We start from the raw sequence: 19,883 nt of genomic DNA, 5'->3' as shown, positions 1-19,883 counted from the left end.
ACCATGTTTGTTTTATGGGTGGGTGGGACCAGATCGTTGTTAACGCTCCCTCTAGTTTTGTGACTGTGGGTGTCACTAACGTTTTGGAGGTATTTACTCAGGTATGCGGGAATAGGGGGCATATCGGGCAAATTTGCAATTTTGCCTCTCCTTTTTTTTTTTTTTTAATCATTTTTTTTATTTATTTTTCAAGGTAAACTAAAACAGGTGAGATCACCAATGCACATAAGAGGCCATATACAGGGAAAACCAAGACAGAAAAAGGAAAGGAACAAGTAATACACATACACACATGTACACATACAAAATAAAATAAAAAACAAAATAAATGAAAAAACCCGGTCAGAGAAACACAAACTCACAAATAGCTAAATGAGTGAGATAAGTTAAATAAACATGCGTACATGCATTAAATAAATACATGCATACATGCATTAAATAAATACAATATATGACAAGCAAAATATTCAACAATATACTATAGACATCTACACAAACAAAAAGCACCGACAAGTACGAGACAGGCACAGAAAAGGACAGACACGTACGAGACAAATACAGGACAACAACACATTTTTGCCTCTCCTTGACATGTTTTTCTCTAACTGTCTGATTTATTTTCCCTTTCCTTCCTGGTCCCCTCTTCTTTTTCTTTTCTTCTTTCTGTAAGTAACAAAAAACACAAATTTCACCTTATTTTACACCTGTAGACTGATGCAGTGGTGGAAGAAGTACTCAGATATTTTACTTAAGTACAAGTAGCAATACCACAATATAGAAATACTCTGTTACAATTAAAAGGCCTGTGTTCAAAATGTTACTTGAGTAAAAGTACATAATTATTGGCATCAAAATATACTTAAAGTACCAAAAGTAAAAGTACTAAAATGTTTGAAAATAGCAGATCTACAAGCTCACAACACCTCACGATGCCACACGTTGTGAGCTTGTAGATGTATTAATAAAATAGGGCCAAAGTGGTTAATGATGTTTTTATAATATACTAATGTATCTGTAAAGTAACTAAAGTTTTGCCTCTGAGATGTAGTGCAGTAGAAGAAGCACAGTACTTGAGTAAATGTACTTAGTTACTTTACACCACTGCTGTGATGTGATAATACAGTTGATTCTGCTTAGGTCAGTGGAGAGAATAAAAGCCGGAGTGGCATAAACACATGTGGGTTCATGTCTATTAAAGGAATATCAATCTATTTTTAAGTGATCGTTTCTTTCATCTGAACATCTCAAGGCACACTTTATACTCATTTAAGCACACCACATCAGAAAAACAACTCTAGAATATGTTGTTTTTTTTTAAATAACAACAGCTGATTACATTAAATATAATCACACACGCTCTTTTCAGAGCCAGGACATGCAGCCTTGTCCAGTCTTATCACGTACCACAGGTGTTGGTCCTTGACTTACTTATTTAATATGCAGATTGCACAGTAACTTTCCAATGGATACCATGACGTGTCCACTGTTTGTTCAGAACGTGGTTGAGCATAAAAGGCAGCTGCACAATATCTATAGTGACTTGGTGTCAGAATGGGTTGTGGGGCTTTGCTTGTTTTACTGTTCCTTCTGTCAGAGGCTGGTGCTTGAAGCCCAACGATATGGTTTCACCTACATGTATGCAAATTGGTACACACCTGTATCATGTTCCGACTTACAAAAAAGTCTCTTGAAGCTATGACCTAACCAAACAGGAAGTCTGCCATTTTGAATTGATTTTTTTGTGCATTTCAAGCCATTTTCACAGGTTGTACATTAACAAACTCTTCAGGATTGTCGGATCCGCCTCAAATTCGCTCAACGTACACAAAAGACCTTAACGATGAAAAGTTATAAAAAGCTTGAGTTTTCGTAAAACGGCGTGACCGTGGCGAAGCGTCAAACGTCAACGCCAAACAGGAAGTGAAAATAGCCGATCTACAATTCCTATTAGCTGGGCTTTAAACAGCCATAACTCCAGTTCCCACCATGCTATACCTACAAAACTTGCTAGGTGCACTTAGATGGCCAATAGGGACAGGCTGTAATTGCTTAAGTCCCACCCCCTCTGTGTTCCTATTGGCTGGCCTCTAAACAGCCATAACTCCAGTTCCCACCATGCTATACCTACAAAACTTGCTAGGTGCACTTAGATGGCCAATAGGGATAGGCTGTAATTGCTTGAGCCCCACCCCCTCTGTGTTCCTATTGGCTGGGCTTTAAACAGCACATTGTACCATACTTTTGTGCACACCCACAGGATACAGTAACTTAAATCGTCATTTTGTGCAAACATACCGGCAGATACTATTGATAGTTCCTATATTTTGCTTTAATTTTTTAACAGTTTGTCATACAGAGATGTGAGTCGCGTCACTTGATTCGGTTGAGAGTCCTTGTCCTTCATTGGAGTTACTTAGCCCCGCCCACTATTCTGATTGATTATATTTCATAGTTTCTATCTTTTTTTTTTATCCCACAATTTTTGGGGATCTCCCTCTGCCAGTCTGGGGAGAGCCCTGAACTGAGCTCATGCTTCCTTCAATGCATGAGGAGTGAGCAGGCCGCTTCTTAGGAACCAAACAGTTCCTTCCCCCTCCATCAGGCACCCTGGCTGACCAGGGGGAGGCAGTATAGAGACCAGGATTACTGCATGTTTTTTGTGAGGGTATCTACCCTAGGGGACACGGGGGAACATGCAAACTCCACAAAGAAAGACCCTTTCGCCAAACCCCACCTGGGGTATGGGCACTGATGACACGGAGGAGAGAACACACCCCCAGTGCCCACAGCGTCCCCGGCGGGAATCGAACCCAGGACCTTCTAGCTGCCACCGTGCGCCACCGTGCCCCTCCGGTGGACAAAACCCACAACTCACCTGCGCTGGGCAGAGATTTGACATAGGAGCTCAGAGCATCTGTTGGTGTATTGCTGTCATCAGTGTCATCAGGGCTTGTGAGATTTCTGGCACTCACTGTAAGCCCAAACAGTGAAAGACTGATAAATAAAATTGGTTGGATGACCTCAAAATTAAACCACTATTTCACCGCAAAAGGTTTGAGTTATATGAGCACATTTCAAAGTGATTTTCTGAGTGAACAGTCGTTAACTTAATGAATGAATATCAACAAATATCAATGCATTGTACTCAAATCATTTGACAGTGGTCTTGCAGGATTATTTTTTGTCAGAAGTGGAAGATGGGGAACTACCTGAAGGACTTATGCCTCTACCCTAGGATGAGGCTGGAGGGGCTTCGTCAGTTTGCGATGAGAATGTACAACGAGGCACGAAAAAGCCAACGGAAACTGACTTTCTGTGACTTAGTAACATTACAACGTTCAGAATCTGAATCAGAATCAACTTTATTGTCCCATGCTCTCTATTATGTGGTTGTATTTTGTAAATCTTCAGAGACATCTAGTTGTCTTTTTTGAAAAGGAATTGTCTTTCCTGATCTTTTGCACTTTTGTATAATGGTAATGCATGATGTAGTAATCCTCCCTAATTGTCTCGGAATGTCACACTGAGCCACTGTTCCCTATTGCTATCATATTGATATGTCTCATCATAACTCTTGATGATCAGTTGTTAATTGGTTGAATCTGTAATTGTTTATCTCAGTCATGTATTATTATTATCATTATTTATGTGTGTGTGACTTGCATTGTCTTCTTAATGCCCTGAAGAATGCAGTTGCATCTGCCAAAACGTTGGTTGTTTTTATTTTCTGCATCCATAATCAAGTTTGCAGTATCAAATATTACAGTAGGCTTTTCCAAAATATGGAAACATATCAAACAAAACAGTTTAGATTCAGTTTAGTTTTACTCACTTTCAGGGGGTAGTAATTCTTGGCTATGGCGCCGTTTCACAGGTATCTCACCCTGGCCCTCTGCAACAATATGACATAATACAATTCAATCAATATAACCCATACCATGTTATTTGTGTTGTATCAATTTCACACACACACACACACACACACACACACACACACACACACACACACACACACACACACACACACACACACACACACACACACACACACACACACACACACACACACACACACACACACACACACAGGGGTTCTTGTTCCCTCACTGGACTCGGTTGAAAATCCTGGTCTTTCATTAGAGTTAATTGCTTAGCTCTTCTCCATGTTCTAATTGGTCGATATTTGCCCGTACTGTGGACAGAGGTGCAAGGGCCCGGGAATCACTGCTTGCAGCTTTAATTAGGGGCCAAGCACTGCACAGTATTGTGAAGCCCTATTGAAACTGCAATGATTTTTAAAGCTGCAAGCAGCGATCAACAGGCCCTCGCAGCTCTGTCCACGGTACACGTCTGTATGGCAATCAGCTGAAAAGTTACGCTACATAGCTTAAGCATTTTGTAGGTTTCCGATGCTGGGAACTGGAGTTATGGCTGTTTAAAGCCCAGCCAATAGGAACACAGAGGGGGCGGGGCTTCAGCAATTACAGCTCGTCCCTATTGGTGGTCTTTGTCCACATACCAAACTTTGTACTTGGTAGCATGCTGCGAACTGGAGTTATGGCTGTTTAAAGCTCAGCCAATAAGAGTTGTAGCTATTTTCATTTCCTGTTTGAGGTTTGAGGCTTTGCCACGGTCACGCCGTTTTACGAAAACTCAAGCTTTTGATACTTTTTTTTTTTATCGTTAAGGTCTTTTGTGTACGCTGAGCGAACAATCTGCCTAGGAGGAGTTTGTTAAAGTACAACCTGTGAAAATTGCCTGAAATGCACAAAAACTGCACTATAAAGTCCAAGAGACTTTTTCGTAAGTCGGGACATGATACGGGTGTGTACCAATTTGCATACATGTAGGTGAAACCGTATTGTGGGGCCTGAAGCACAAACTTATAAACTTAAACATATTCCTATGAGGGAACCAGAGCAGAGTTACAGCATTTTACTATAATCTCCTATCAGATGACCTTGACACTGTGTCTAAGTGCTAAAATAGCAGTTTTGAGAGATTGAAGTAATATCTTCAATAGATCATGGCATCCTGATGAGGAATCCCCTTACTTCTCTATTCCCATGATTTGTCTGCCCTAACCATTTTAGGTTGGTCCAATCATATCAATGTGTGTCAACTCGGGCTCCACCAATGACATAATACTGAATACATTTACATACATCTTAATCTGGTTCCATATACTATTTTACAGATGACATGATTGTATAAAAGATAACATTTTAAATCACTCCCAGTCCCAGATGATTGATTTCCCCCAACATTGAATTGATGACTACATGGTTCAGGTACATTTTCTACAGTTTCTAATACATCATGATTATCCAATTACTTGATTAATTCACAATAAACCGTTTAAGATATCAATTCAAATAAAATCAAACTTTATTTATATAGCACATTTACAACAATCGAAATTGACCAAAGTGCTGTACATGGTGGGAACCACAGAAAACAGGCCTGTGCAACAACACAGTCACAGGACAAAGCAAAATATAAAACATAATATGAAACAAGGTAAATGAAAAAAAGTTTAAACAACATTAAAAGCTAGAAAAAAGAAATGAGTCTCGAGGCGAGATTTGAAAACCCAGATAGACTGAGCAGTTCTAATGGGGAGGGCCCGGGGTAGGTTGTTCCAGAGCGTGGGGGCAGCAGGAGCAAAGGCACGGTCGCCCCTGGTCTTTAGTCTAGCTTTGGGAACAACCAGGAGTGACTTGTCACTCCTGGTTGTGTCGCTGAGACGGTTAGTTTATTTTTGGACCCCAATTCTTATATGAGACGGTTCTAAGTTGACCCAATGTTATTCTCCATAGTGAAATTACTTTACGACCCAGGGGATGAACAAGTGATGTCAGGACTTCTGTACTCTATGGAGTGCAGCTAAGACAGGATTGATATGATCTCGCTTTTTTGTGCCAGTGAGGAGACGGGCAGCCGCATTTTGCACCAGCTGCAAGCGCCTGAGTGCGGACTGCTCAATACCTATATATAGAGAGTTACAATAATCAAGCCTAGAAGATATGAAGGCATGGATAGACATTTCCAGTTGTTTAGGGGGGAGGTAGGCTTTTACCGTGGCCAGGAGTCTTAATTGGAAGAAACTGCTTTTGACGACAGAGCTAATGTGTTTATTTAATGTAAAATTGCTGTCGAGGGTAACACCGAGGTTTTTGACCGATGAGCAGATGTTGGAGTTGAGGGTACCGAGGATGTTGGTGGTTGGGCCAGTGCCATTGTCAAAATTGAAATCTCGAGATTTCAATCTCGTCTAGCGAGACTTAGGTTTTTTTTTTTTTTTTGCATAGTGTTCTGTCACTATGAACGTCAGATCTCACCAAAAAAAAAGGGGAAAAAAAGCTATTAAAATATGTAATCTAACCTAAGGCCTATCCGTGCACGTTTTAAGCTGTGGCGGACCTGGGATGGAGTTATGACATTTTTCTACTGTACCATTCATCCTAAGATATCATAACGTCATAGAAAAGGTAAGAAAAACTTAGTCCAAAATTCTCCTTTAACTGTGAGGGGAAGGTAAATTTGACCTTTATGGTATGATTATACTTGAAATGTCCATGTAGGCGCGAGGGTATGTGGCCAGCAGAAACGACGTGGTTGTGAATATACGACAATTTGGTGTTTGCAGATATGCATGCTGCACTCAATACAAGGCACAATCTAATGACCTCCTTCCAGACAACTAACGGAATTGTGAGAAGAGGTCTACTCTATTAGTTATAACTTCTATCTTGCGTCAATTATTTTGTTATGCTCTAATTCTCCTTCAGCAAAGCTTTGGAGAAGTATTTTTTTATACACCCACAGACAAATGTTCTCTCACATCAAATCAATCAGTATTGACATCCTTGACACGCTTGAACAAACCATTGAACATCTTTTTGAATCCGCTGGTTGGTGTCCATTTCCCAGTGAAAAAACCTTTAAAAGCATCCACGGCGCTTTCAAACCAGGCTTTATTCTGCTGTTCCTCCAACTCTCTCTGTCTCTCGAGAGCCTGCTCCTGTTCTTCCAACCAAAGTGCCTCCTGCTTATCAGCTCTTTCCTTTTGTTCCTTAATCTCCTGAAATAACACACATGACACAACACCATAAGATTAAAAAAAAAAAACGTTCTAATCTTGGCACACAATATTAATCTTGGTGTCCGTCCCGACAAGCAAAGCACAGTAATTCAGTTTAAAAAGGAAGACTACTATGACTTTTCAATCCTTACAGATCGTCTTCAGGTTTAAAAATGAAATGACATGAAATTAAACCTGAAAAAAATCCAAAAGAATCTAAACTTTTATAAACTTTTTTTTCTTTTCTAAACAACAGTCATAATCACAATTATAATTTAGTCCCCACTCCTTGGGGTGTTTTTTGTCACTGTAAAATGTATATATATGCACATACATGAAATTCGCATTTACCCATCCTATAATCACTATAGTAGCAGTGAGCAGCCATTCTACGGTGCTCGGGGAGCAATAGGCTCTATTCACAGCAGCCATGTTATGAAGACATTCACAGGTGTTACCAATGATACTAATGAAGGCTCTGTTCCATTTAGTCTAGCACAGTGGTTTCCACGACCCCCACAACTGGTTCCATTTGTACACTCTCAGAGTTACACACCTGTAGGGGCCATTTGGAAGCCCTTGAGGGTCCCTGGACCCCAACTTTAGACCCACTGGTGTTTCCAGTGAGCCAACATGCACAATATCAGCACCCTGACTCTGTTTGACCAGAATGGAACAGAGCCTTCATTAGTATCATTGGTAACACCTGTGAATGTCTTCATAATATGGCTGCTGTGAATAGAGCGAGATTCATATAATCACTCACAGCCATCAGCTTCTCATGCTCTGCTTTGGCTTGTATCTGCTCTCTCTCCATCTTTTCATTGAGCTGGTTGATACTCTCCTCTTGGGTTTTCTGCAGATCAGCCGCCTGCCTCTCCAGTACCATCTGATGCTCCGCCATGGCCCGTCTCTCTCTCTCTGACTCCTCCCATTTCGCTTTCTCCTCTGTAGGAAACCAATAAGACAGAACCTTTCAAAAGAAAAACACTGTTATCATCCCACAAAGTCTTAATTACTGAAAGCTAACAGGAGTGTACCTATGTCCCGTCAGCCCTATGTTTCCTCAACCTGAACCGTAACCACACCCCTAACCCCGACCACAAATCTAACCCTAAGCCCTACACTTACTCACACCAACAACCATACATTAGCCATTCCATTTACAGCACGTTCTCCTACTTCTCCCCACAAGAGAGGGATATCTTGTGAGAAAATAGCATGGCTGAACGCCCCAAACCTGGTCGACAAAAAAAGCCAAAGCATCACCAGGCTTGGAACCACTTTGGTTATAATGACACCAATGTAAACCAAGAACGTTTTGGTTTCGTGTCTGCACCACAAGGATACATGTCTAATCTATCAATCACTTAAATAATTACCATAAAGTGGTGTATGACCAAGTTGTCATACATGTCCTACCGGAGTGACTCAAAGAGTCTCAAAGAGTACACCTCCTTTAAGGGAGGTGGATGCTGAACACTGAATTAAGCTCCACTGCTTTATAGTACTTTAAATGACTTTCTTTTCATCATCTGTTGTATATTTTAAGATTTTGGCTCCTAGTTAGTTATCCGCTTTGGAATGATAAGTGCCATCTGTTTAATCACTTCTGAAAACTCAGCTCTATGGAAAGTCCTTTTCTTGCCAGTTTAGTATTTTTATTGATTTTATCTGTGTTCATTTTATATCTCTGTTTCTGTCGTATTTTGTTATATATTAGTATTTTTTTAAACTGTTGTATTTGTACTATGGTATCATATTGCTCATTTGCCTTGTTCTGTAAAGCACTTTAAACCCTCTATTCGTAGTGAACCAGCCCTGAGTTGGCTCTGTACTTGTACTGCTCTGGTTTCCTTCTACGTCAAATCTCTTCGACAGAAAACGCAGATCTACAAGCTCACAGCACGCGATGTGATAGCTTCTAGATCTTTTATTTCTGGCAAATGTTCCCCCAGAATATGGGGTGCTGTGGTTCAAGGGGTTAAAAATCTTATTTTGGTATTCGTAAAGCACAACTCACTAGGAAATGTTCTATAAAAAGAGCTAGATTGATTTACTGACTGACTCTTTAATATAGTTTACCTTCTGCTCTCCGCTGTGCGTCAGAGAGGTTTTTATCTGCTACCAGTAAGGCGTTGCCAGTTACCGCCTTCTCATCCAGGTATGCCTTCAGAACCTCCTCAGCCTGGTCTCACACACACACACACACACACACACACACACACACACACACACACACACACGCACACACACACGCGCGCACAGATGGTTCATTTAACATTCTCTGACTCAGTCAGATCTGAAGTTGGCAGGAATCTAACTGACCTTGACTCCTCTGCCTTCTGCATGGTTGTATTTATCAGTCATCATCTGGAGGTCCTGGCAGAACGTCTCGTATCCTCCAGGGACTGTGTAGAGACCAGCTCCCAGGTTGTCCTCCAGAGGTTTAAAGACTTGTTTGATGATTAGTCCACATGCCTTCCTGGACTCGTTGAAGTTTTTCTCATAGATCTGATTGTATTCCCCCTGAAGTACACTCTAAAAACATAGTGGTCAAAATGAAAATGTATATGTTCACAAATGGGTTAATTTGTGGTGTGCACTGTGTGTTCCAACGCTTATTGCATAGTCTATCTTAAAGGTAGGGTGAGTGATATTTTTGCCAGACCCAGGGGGTCGGCCTACAGGAGGCTTTGTCTGTTGGTCTGTCGGTCTGTCGGTCGGTCGGCCCCTCTTTTCCTCCCCAGCCATTCAGGAACGCTTTAGAAACTCCATTCAAGCTGGAAGCATTCAAGATTTTTAATTTTGAAATAATTTGTTGTTTTTTAAATATTTAACTTTAAACACCCCAAAAAGTCTATGGGAAAGTCAATGTTATTTGAACTGAAAACCCCTCGAGAGAGAAGGACAGAGGAGAAATGCCCTGTGTTTTCGTAAAGTCACTGTGGTCGCATTTCTTTATACTACAGACATGTTTTTTACATCACCAAGATGGCACGGGTCTGCTCTCCAATTTAATCCAAAGATCTAAGCTGTGTGATGTATACATTTTAAGTTAAGACCATTAATATAAACCCATGTCTCTCCTCACTCTAGCACTCTAGCAATCAGTACACCTGTGTTAGCCTTCAATTTCTTGTTCATTACCCAAAATGATTGAATAAACAGGTTTTGTAGCAATATGTTGCAATTGTAGTGCATCCAATTAATGATTATGATTTGGCAAGGAGTGTAACAAATACAAATGGGAGGGGCTCCCTCAGTGAAAAGACAAGCGAAAGAAACTATGCATATCGAGATATACAAGGGAAAGCTAAGGGACTCAAAAGGACAATAATTTGACTAAGCTTTAGTATATTTTAAAAAGTGTCGCATTAAGTGATGGAAACACAATGAAACAATGGATGATGATTTCCAACACATACCATAAGCTTCATCTGATATTCTTGGTTGTCATCTCTGAATGAATGTTTCATGAACAGTGCCAGGGCCTCTCTCTCACTGGATGCATGGATTGCAGACAGCTCCTCCAGGGTGTTGGTGGGGAAGCGTACTGACGCCATCCCCTGTACATAGACGAACTGGGCCTGCTCAACAGCTTTGGCATTCTCAATCTCAGCCAGTGCCTTCACAGCATTTTCCAGACAGGGAACCTCTCCACTACGGATGGCTTTCAAGTATGTCTCTGCCAGGTGACCAAGCACTGTGGAAGGAAGACTGATTCAGCAAGTGTGTTCTAGCTAATTGCTAATGCCAATGTCACCTACAACAACACACAAGGGGAGTCTGGGAGGTATACTGAATAGTATGTTATAGGCTACTGTCATGAATCCTTACAAAGGTACTTTTTAAAGAGAAAAGGAAATATATTATATCATATTTTAACCATATCACACCTATATTCTTGACAACAAACACTTGATTTGTCAGAATGCAAAGTGAGCACAGTTGGCAGTCATTGATGTCAATCTCTCAAATGCTGATGACTGACAGAAGTACCAGAAACCCAGTGGCTGCAGTGTACCTTTATTTAAATCCCACTTACATCTGCCAGTGACTTTTATGCCGCTACTGAGAGTCTTGGTCTCAGACTTAGTGTAGATGTGTTCAGTGAACCTTTTGGCCTGTTCAACAAAGTCTGGATCCAGGTCAGCATCTGTCAGTTCCTCCATTTGTTTCATTGTCTTAGCGTTGGCCGGTCTCTCAAACACAAAACACGAGCGAGGCAAGAAGAATTTACGAAGGCAGGTACGGGGTTCGTTGTACTGCTGATTCTCTGTACCTTTGACAGAATGAAACACATACAGAACACATTACCTTTTAGTGTAAAGAGGTTCTAATGCCTAGTCTAAATGATTGCAATCTCAATTATATTCAAATAATTTTCAGCCGTTCATGAAACCTTGTTTGTCCTTGAGACCGTCTTCCAGGTACTCGTTCGCAGTTATGGGTTCCCCATCTAGCTCCAGATCGAGTGTAAAATCTCGCACAGCCCACACAAAGGAGGGAAGGAAACGTACATACGTACGATCATCATCCTCATCCTTATTGGACTTAATTTTGATATGCTTTGTCAGTTCTGTCACATAGCTGTAAGGGGTTTTGTTAAGGATGACAAAAGAACCTCACACCACACTGGATTTCTAAACCTTTTTACAGGAGGGTAGACTGGGCAGGGATATACTTAGAAGCTGCAAAATGTTGTTTTAGGACAGAAATGTGAACATCTGAAAAGACAGAAATACCTACATGTGATACATTTATTTAGTATTAAATACTGAATAAATGTTTGCTTAGAGGAAAAAAACTGTCCCTGAAACACTGTTTGTAGAAAGGGCGGTTCAATTTGTTTCAAATGGATTATTTGCATTTTATTGAGATTGGAGAGAAGTTTTAAACATTTGCAAGAGCTTTCCCAAAACAATATACTTGAGCTTGTCCAAGTACTTGGACTAGAAAAAAAATATTTTTAAGTTAATAAATGAACATGCCAAATATACGACTCAATAATCACAGGTATAATATGAGCAAAAGAGGGAATAATGAGTGAATGATCTGAAGGATACTGAAGGTTCTCCAGGGCTTTATTATCAATGGTGTTCATGCTGTTGTAGACCAGGGTGCTGCTGAGCAGAACTGCCATGGCAAAGATCCAGTTGTCATTCGTCGTATTTCCCTGAAACCAGAATAAATTGTTTGGATGTGTTACATTACTCTGATCACATGTAGTTCATAGTTTGCCACCATTTCTTACAGTATGTTTAAATGTGATTAACAGACAGACAAAAGTGTGCTCCTCTGAGCACAAATCTCCGCCAGGCTTGGTTTCTTGCCCAACAGTGCAGCCGTAAGGACGTGAGGAAGCTGCGATCTGATCTAATCCAATATTGCCACTGATTGAAAAATGTTACTTTTGACCCACTTGTATTAGAATGATGTGTAATACCTCCTTTTAACGGTTTTCATATGTGTAGAATCCATTGCTGATGTTAAATATCAGGTCAATCTCACATGTTAAAGGTCAGCTCAAGGTTACATTTGACCTATATATATATATATATATATATATATATATATATATATATATATATATATATATATATATATATATATAGGTCAAAGCATATATATATATATATATATATATATATACATATATATATATATATATATATATATATATATATATATATATATATATATATATATATATATATATATATATATATATATATATATGTTATATATTTATATGTTATATTTATTATAATATGTAATACTATTTTATTTTTATAATATTTATTATTATTTTCAACTGATTAATGAGATTAATGACTAATAGAATAATTTACAAATGCATTCAAAAATGGCGTTTCGAGGTGGGGGTGAACGCCCACTCCACTAGCCCCCAGCTTCTGACATCACATCCCCAATCCCTTCCTGTAATAACTTGATTATTTATAATTATTAAATGCAACCTGATTTGAACATGAAACAAAATGGTGTCTCACCTTCTGGATATCTCCCAGTCCCTCTGTATCCAGCAGCACCAGAGTGTGGTCAGTCTTTCTGGGGTGAGGTACACACCACATCCAGATGCCCTTTGTCTTGGATTGGATAGTGGATCCCAGAGGGAATCCTTGAGGATGAAATATGGGACAGGAACAAACCAAATTACGTTAAACATTTTTCAACTAGACTATCCATACTGAAGTCATTCTAGCTTTGATACAGTCATAGTTGATACAAAGTCATGCATTATTAGATGAAAAAGCACCTTTATGACCAGTGAGATGCAAGATGCGTAAGTAGACGCTGAACAAATCAAATAAAGAAGCACAATTTGTCAGCAAGTAAAGACAGTGAAGTGAAGAAAAATAAAGTCCTGTGATCCTGTACCAACCACAATGCACCTGTCAATGTCCCATTCACAGCCTATATGCACTGAAGAAAGTTCACATGTTTTTGCTGCTGCTATAAATGACATCCCATCACGCAGAGAATGTTGTCTGAGTGAATATCATGGAAAAGTGGAGATATTTGACTAAATACACGTTTTAATCAATTTTCAATAAAAAAAACCCTCATGTTTTAGGGCTATGAAACCCCTAAAACATTTTTTGTATTTTCTGTGGCTGTGTATGTGTGCCTCTAAAACAGCAGAATTAATTAACTGCTAAATGGGGTTTAGTCAGAGCGAATTTCATTTACTTTCACTAAGCTATCAGACGCTGACAAGATCGTCAGTCAGATGACGGGATTGCTCTTACAACTTTGTAAAGCATTACCCTTACCTTGGGCCATTCATTTTGCTCTCAACTTTTTCCATAACTAAAATACAAGGACACAGCCTGAGTCTGACTCGAGTTTTAGGATCCCATCTCCAGGAGACCATAGTTTAGGATAGATCTTATAGCCCAAAAGGACAGTCAGCTGAGTCAGCCGTGGGTTTTATTGGTTGTTGTTGGTTGTCAGCGCGATATCACAACCAATCGATGGACGGGCTCTGCCTGGCCTTGTTCGCTGCAGGTTGCGGTGACAGCGTTGTGTCAATGTAATATGAAAACAAACTAAATCAACTGACCAAAACCCAAATCCTATTTTTAGAAGTGAGGGGATGCTGCTCCCACGCGCTCCACCTCCACTACACCCCTGTTCCTATCTCATCATAGAATCATGGATTCAAGCAGAATTAATAAACTGCTAAATGGGGTTTAATCAGAGCGAATTTCATTTTCTTTCACTAAGCTATCAGACGCTGACAAGATCGTCAGTCAGATGACGGGATTGCTCTTACAACTTTGTAAAGCATTACCCTTACCTTGGGCCATTCATTTTGCTCTTCATTGAGGAAAAAAATCACAATAATTGTTTATGGTTATGCAGACATAATTAAGATTTAAAAGATATATAAATTACAATATCAAATTAAAACATAATGAAAATATAACAAAAATACATAATATGAGTTATCAACTAAAAACAATTGAAATAAAATAAAAGGCTGTTTTGGGGTTTTTAGTTTGTTTATTTCTATGAAATCTATGAAATTCTATGAAATCATAATAATAATAAGAAAGAAATAAGAAATTTAAATGTGTGTGTGTGTGTGTGTGTGTGTGTGTGTGTGTGTGTGTGCGTGCGTGCGTGCGTGCGTGCGTGCGTGCGTGCGTGCGTGCGTGTGTGTGTGCATGCCTGCGTGCATGTGTGCGTGTGTTGTAACTGTCACCAGGCAGACATCGACTCATATAGTAACACTCTCTGCTCATCTGTTGTGCGTCCTCTGTTGTTTGACCACAATAATTGTAATAATATATATATATTGCCTGTATTTTAGTCTAGTAATGAAAATGCTCACCTTTGTTGGTCCCAGCCAGCTTGTTCATGAGGTAGGACTTTCCGGTTCGGTACATGCCCACTACTGACACCACAACCACTTTCTGGTCAATCTGCTGTAAAATCTTCTGGGCACTGGGAACCATACGCAGTTTCCCTTCACTGTCACTCTCTATCAGACATACTGGCTCCTTCATGCTGCAGGCTGCCATGATGGTCACTCACTGCTAGTTGAGAAAAAAACACATAGGGACATGTTTAATAAGTACACTGATGATTATGGTATTTTAAAGGGGGACAGAATGACAAAATACAAAAACATAAATAGCCATAAAACACACAAAATAGAGAACACAATAGCAAAAGCAGACAGCGTTTTCTCGTTTTTCAAAACTTTGTACAATATTTGCCTCTGACTTGTAGTGTAGAAGTAAAAATACTGAAAACTGGAAATACTCCAGTAAAGTAAAAGTACCTCAAAATTGTAAGTACAGTACTTGAGTAAATGTACTTAGTTACTTTACACCACTGACTCTGAGTATGTCTACAACATAACATGTGAACAAGAAACCAACATAAAACAAGTGCACTGTACAGATTTGGCCTTGCAGAATCATCTCATGATTGAAACACTTTTTTGGGATCTTTAAAAAATGTCTCCTGTCTTATTACTTTTTTTCCCTCAAGTTATTGTATTCCTTTGATACAGGGTCACATGATAGGGATATTTTATAACAGTTATCAGGATAATGAATACCTTGCCCTCTTTGTAATGGTTTGCGTGTTATGCTAAAGAGGTATGATGGTTAGGGTAAGGCTCAATAAGTGTTGAAGTAGCAGGGTTAAGTGGGTCAATCAGGTGTTATAGCACAAAGATCCCAAAAGATTTCTCACAATACCTATGTCAACTTCACATAAGAAGTTCATTTCATGAATATCAAATGTCCATTTAGGGGGAAATAAGTATCTTATGTCAGTCATTCCTCTCCTGGAAAGATTTGAGGAGTTTGTCATTGTAACTTTGAACTAAGAAGTTCATTTCATGAATATCAAATTTCTATTTGGGCGGGTCAGGATAAGTATCTCATTTTCATCGTAACTCTCCTGTTTTTTTTTGTTTTTTTTAGTTTTCCATTGTATCAACCAGGTTAGGTAATAGCTAATGTAAGTTACCCACTGGACCTATTATCTCTCACACTCTCTCACGCTAAAGTAAGTTACCCATGGTGTGTGCGTGTGTGCGTGTGTGTGTGTGTGTGCAGAGCTGTGCTGTATGGAGCAGAATGGTAATGAGTGCAGGTGTGTCTGGACACACACACGCACACGTACACGTACACACGCACGCACGCACGCACGCACGCACGCACGCACGCACGCACGCACGCACGCACACACACACACACACACACACACACACACACACACACACACACACACACACACACACACACACCGTGGCAGCTCGTTCTGCAGCAGACACATTCAGCTGCTTTGACAGCTGATAGGAGGTCAGCTCGTTAGCCAGAACAGTAAGTAGTAACTATACCCATCAGGCACCCTGCAGCGAGTGGAGTGAGAGTGTGTCACACCTTGGGACATGACGCGTCGCGATCGGCTTTATTGCAAATGTGTGTGTGTGTGTGTGTGTGTGTGTGTGTGTGTGTGTGTGTGTGTGTGTGTGCGTGTGCGTGTGCGTGTGTGTGTGTTTGAATCCAACCAAGTCCAGAATGTACAGAATGTAAACATCAAATGCGCATGAACTTATTCACAGTCAACATTGGTCATACACTTCAGTCTGCCATATTACCAAACACTTGTTTAGTAAGGAAAGCTTCCTCTAAACTTGAATCAAAAGCACAGCCAACTTCAATAGGAAAACCTCTCTGCTGTTCTCATCAATCACAATGATATCCGGTGTATTTGCTGTTATATATTTGCAAATACATGGGGGTCATTGCATTGAAACATTTCTGGTTTCACAAAGGACACACACACGCACGCGCGCACGCACGCACACACGCACGCACGCACACACACACACACACACACACACACACACACACACACACACACACACACACACACACACACACACACACACACACACACAGACACACACACACACACACACACACACACACACACACACACACACACACACACACACACACACACACACGCACACACACACTAAAATCCAGGCCTGGTGCTAACTAAACTTTACATGGTGGGAACCAGTGGACAAACATGTATCATGCCAGGACAATAAGGTAACTGCCAGTAAACATGCCACATACACTAGTCCCTAAGGACCAAGATTTGGACAGATGCCATGGCAAAATCGAGTGTTAAGAAATGACATGATTAATGACCATTGGAAAGATGAGGGAGAGGAGGACTAATAATTACAGTATTAAACCTAATGTCAAGGAGTTGAAGATCACACCATTATCATCACACTTGCTGCACCTATGTCTCTGTAGACTTAGCCTCTGCAAAGCATCAACAAAGCCACGCTTGAGCAATATCTACTGTCTCACGTCTCTTGATCATTTCTCTGGAATTGAAGACCCAGCCACAGAAATCCACTATACAGTGGTTAATTCATAATGTATTTGTTGTCCCAGGGAAATACAACATTTCTCTTTTGGGTCTCGAAAGAAAACGGAGGTCTAGTGCTTAGAGTGGGACTCCTTACATTTCTAAATTATCAACACATTTTCAAAGCACCATGTAAGATGAATGAACAGTATTGTGTCCTACAGACTTGACCGATTCACTAGAGATATTAAATAACAAATAGCCTCTGTAATTAATAATTACAAATATAGAGGTTCCAAGGTAATAGTCCTGTGCAGATAGGGCTTAAGCCTCACATTCTGTTCTACATGTAACTGAAAGACAAGTGGTCTCAGTGTCTTACCTGCCTCAGTATTGAAATCCTGATGTAGTTCTGGAGAGACAGAGGAAGTATAAAGACAGGCTATGAAGCTTAATCACCAAAGGACCACAGCTTCACTGACTTCTCTGGTGTCTGCTTCTCCTTTTATACAGTAGGTTACGGTCTGGAATTCCACTGATAGGGGGAGCCAGAGATCTATCTCTGTTATTTACAAGAAGTCAGACCATTTCTTGTAAATACTTGGGTGGATCTGACCACTTAGGATCTGAGGCTTAGCCAGCTACAGGCAGAGGGGAGCAGTTTCCTGCCCAGTTTGCTGAAAGACCCAGTGGTGGAAAGTAACATGTGTACATTTACTCAAGTACTGTACTTAAGTAAACTTTGAGCTACTTTTACTTACTTAAGTATTTCCATTCTTCAATACTTGCTACCTTTACAATTATTTGAAAACTTTAGTTTTTTATGCCAATGCTTTTGTACTTTTACTCAAGTACATTTTGAATACAAGACTTTCACTTAACAGAGTATTCCTACATTTTGGTATTGATGCTTTTACTAAGTAAGAATTGTGAGTAGGCCTACTTCTTCAGTTCGAGTTACGTCCCGATAGGAACCGAATTGTAACTCGGGGGTACCCCCGACACGTTAACCCCTTGACGTAGGCCTATATGGTCAAATCTGTCCCAAGCTGTCAGCCGTTTTAGGCAGAGGGCTGCATACTTTCACTTTCAGTTGTGTCAGGGGGTCTTTTCTTGGAAATGGCCTGATTTGCTGAAACACAACACAGAGAGAGAGAGAGAGAGAGAGAGAGAGAGAGAGAGAGAGAGAGAGAGAGAGAGAGAGAGAGAGAGAGAGAGAGAGATATCATCATTATATGAATACAGATAATGTTGTACATCACATGAGCTGCAACAGACTCCCTATACCAGTGTTTCCCAAACAATGGGTCTGGACCCATTTTTGTCTCATAGTACATGCAGACACATTATTATGGGTTGCAAGTTAAAATATAAAAATATATTTGTATTACAAATGTTGTTAATGAAACATATTTTCAAAAAAGTAAAACATAAAATATTCCATTAATACAAAAAAACATAATAAATGGTAAAAAAATATCAGATCTACAAGCGCATAACGCGTTGCATCGGGACGTGTTGAAGCTTAATGAAGCTTAATGAAGCTTAATGAAGCTATATCAGCAAGGACCACAGCTCACTGACTTCTCTGGTGTGTACTTGTGATGTTATACAGTGGGTTAGAGTCTGCAATTCAAAAAGCAATCAATAGGGAGAGCCAGAGATCTATCTCTGTTATTTACAAGAAGTGAGACCATTTCTTGTAAATACCTACTGTGGGTGAACACACACACACACACACACACACACACACACACACACACACACAGTGTTGGGAAAGTTCACTTAAAATATGAACTAGTTCAAAGTTCAGTTCACAAATTTTAAAATGAACTAGTTCAAAGTTCAGTTCATAATTCAAAATTTTGAACTAAAGTTCATGGTTCAAAAAATGAACTAGTTCAGTTCTTTTTCGTTCTTTTTTTTCAATATATATTAGTGCTGTCAGGCGATTAAAATTTTTAATCGCGATTAATCGCATGATTTGTGTAGTTAATCGCGCGATTAATCGCTTATTAATCGCATATTTTTATTGTCTCAAACTTGAATGATAAACTGAAAAGCAGTGCATTGTATTGTATTGTATATGGAGCAGGATGCATCCGAATCTATTATTTATTATTATTACTATACTTTTATTTTTTACCCAATACATTATAAAACCAATGCTATTTATTTAATTTTCTTATACATTATATCCTCTCTGGTGTACATACACAAAGCACCCTATATTTATTATTTCCAGTGGTGTAAAGTAACTAAGTACATTTATTCAAGTACTGTACTTAAGTACAATTTTGAGGTACTTTTACTTTACTAGAGTATTAGCAGTTTTCAGTACTTACTTACTTCTACTCTACATCTCAGAGGCAAATATTGTACTTATTTTTAATTATTTGAAAACTGAAGTTACTAGTTA

The 19,883-nt window shown here is 39.6% G+C and overlaps 1 protein-coding gene across 4 annotated transcripts in view; it reads right to left on the bottom strand.

Annotated features, from left to right (window-relative positions):
* Positions 1-586: 586 nt before the first annotated feature.
* Positions 587-19,883, bottom strand: part of LOC311042441 (guanylate-binding protein 1-like) — a 157,516-nt gene continuing 138,219 nt past the window's right edge. For 2 of the 4 annotated variants that reach the window (XM_084053175.1, XM_084053176.1), the window contains 8 exons: positions 11,133-11,369; positions 10,513-10,790; positions 9,413-9,625; positions 9,170-9,272; positions 7,851-8,032; positions 6,889-7,084; positions 3,833-3,892; positions 587-663 (listed from right to left, as the gene is read on the bottom strand). In XM_084053175.1, the coding sequence (XP_083909301.1) occupies positions 602-663; positions 3,833-3,892; positions 6,889-7,084; positions 7,851-8,032; positions 9,170-9,272; positions 9,413-9,625; positions 10,513-10,790; positions 11,133-11,369 (1,331 nt within the window). In that variant the 3' untranslated portion in view covers positions 587-601. The remainder of the gene's footprint in view (positions 664-3,832; positions 3,893-6,888; positions 7,085-7,850; positions 8,033-9,169; positions 9,273-9,412; positions 9,626-10,512; positions 10,791-11,132; positions 11,370-19,883) is intronic. The other 2 variants (XM_084053178.1, XM_084053177.1) reach the window with 1 other exon arrangement.

This window comes from Gymnoscopelus microlampas (genome assembly GCF_963454915.1).
Source record: "Gymnoscopelus microlampas genome assembly, chromosome: 3".
Taxonomy (NCBI): Eukaryota; Metazoa; Chordata; class Actinopteri; order Myctophiformes; family Myctophidae; genus Gymnoscopelus; species Gymnoscopelus microlampas.
The sequence above is the reverse complement of the archived record's forward strand: the minus strand, read 5'-3'. Positions and strand labels throughout refer to the sequence as shown.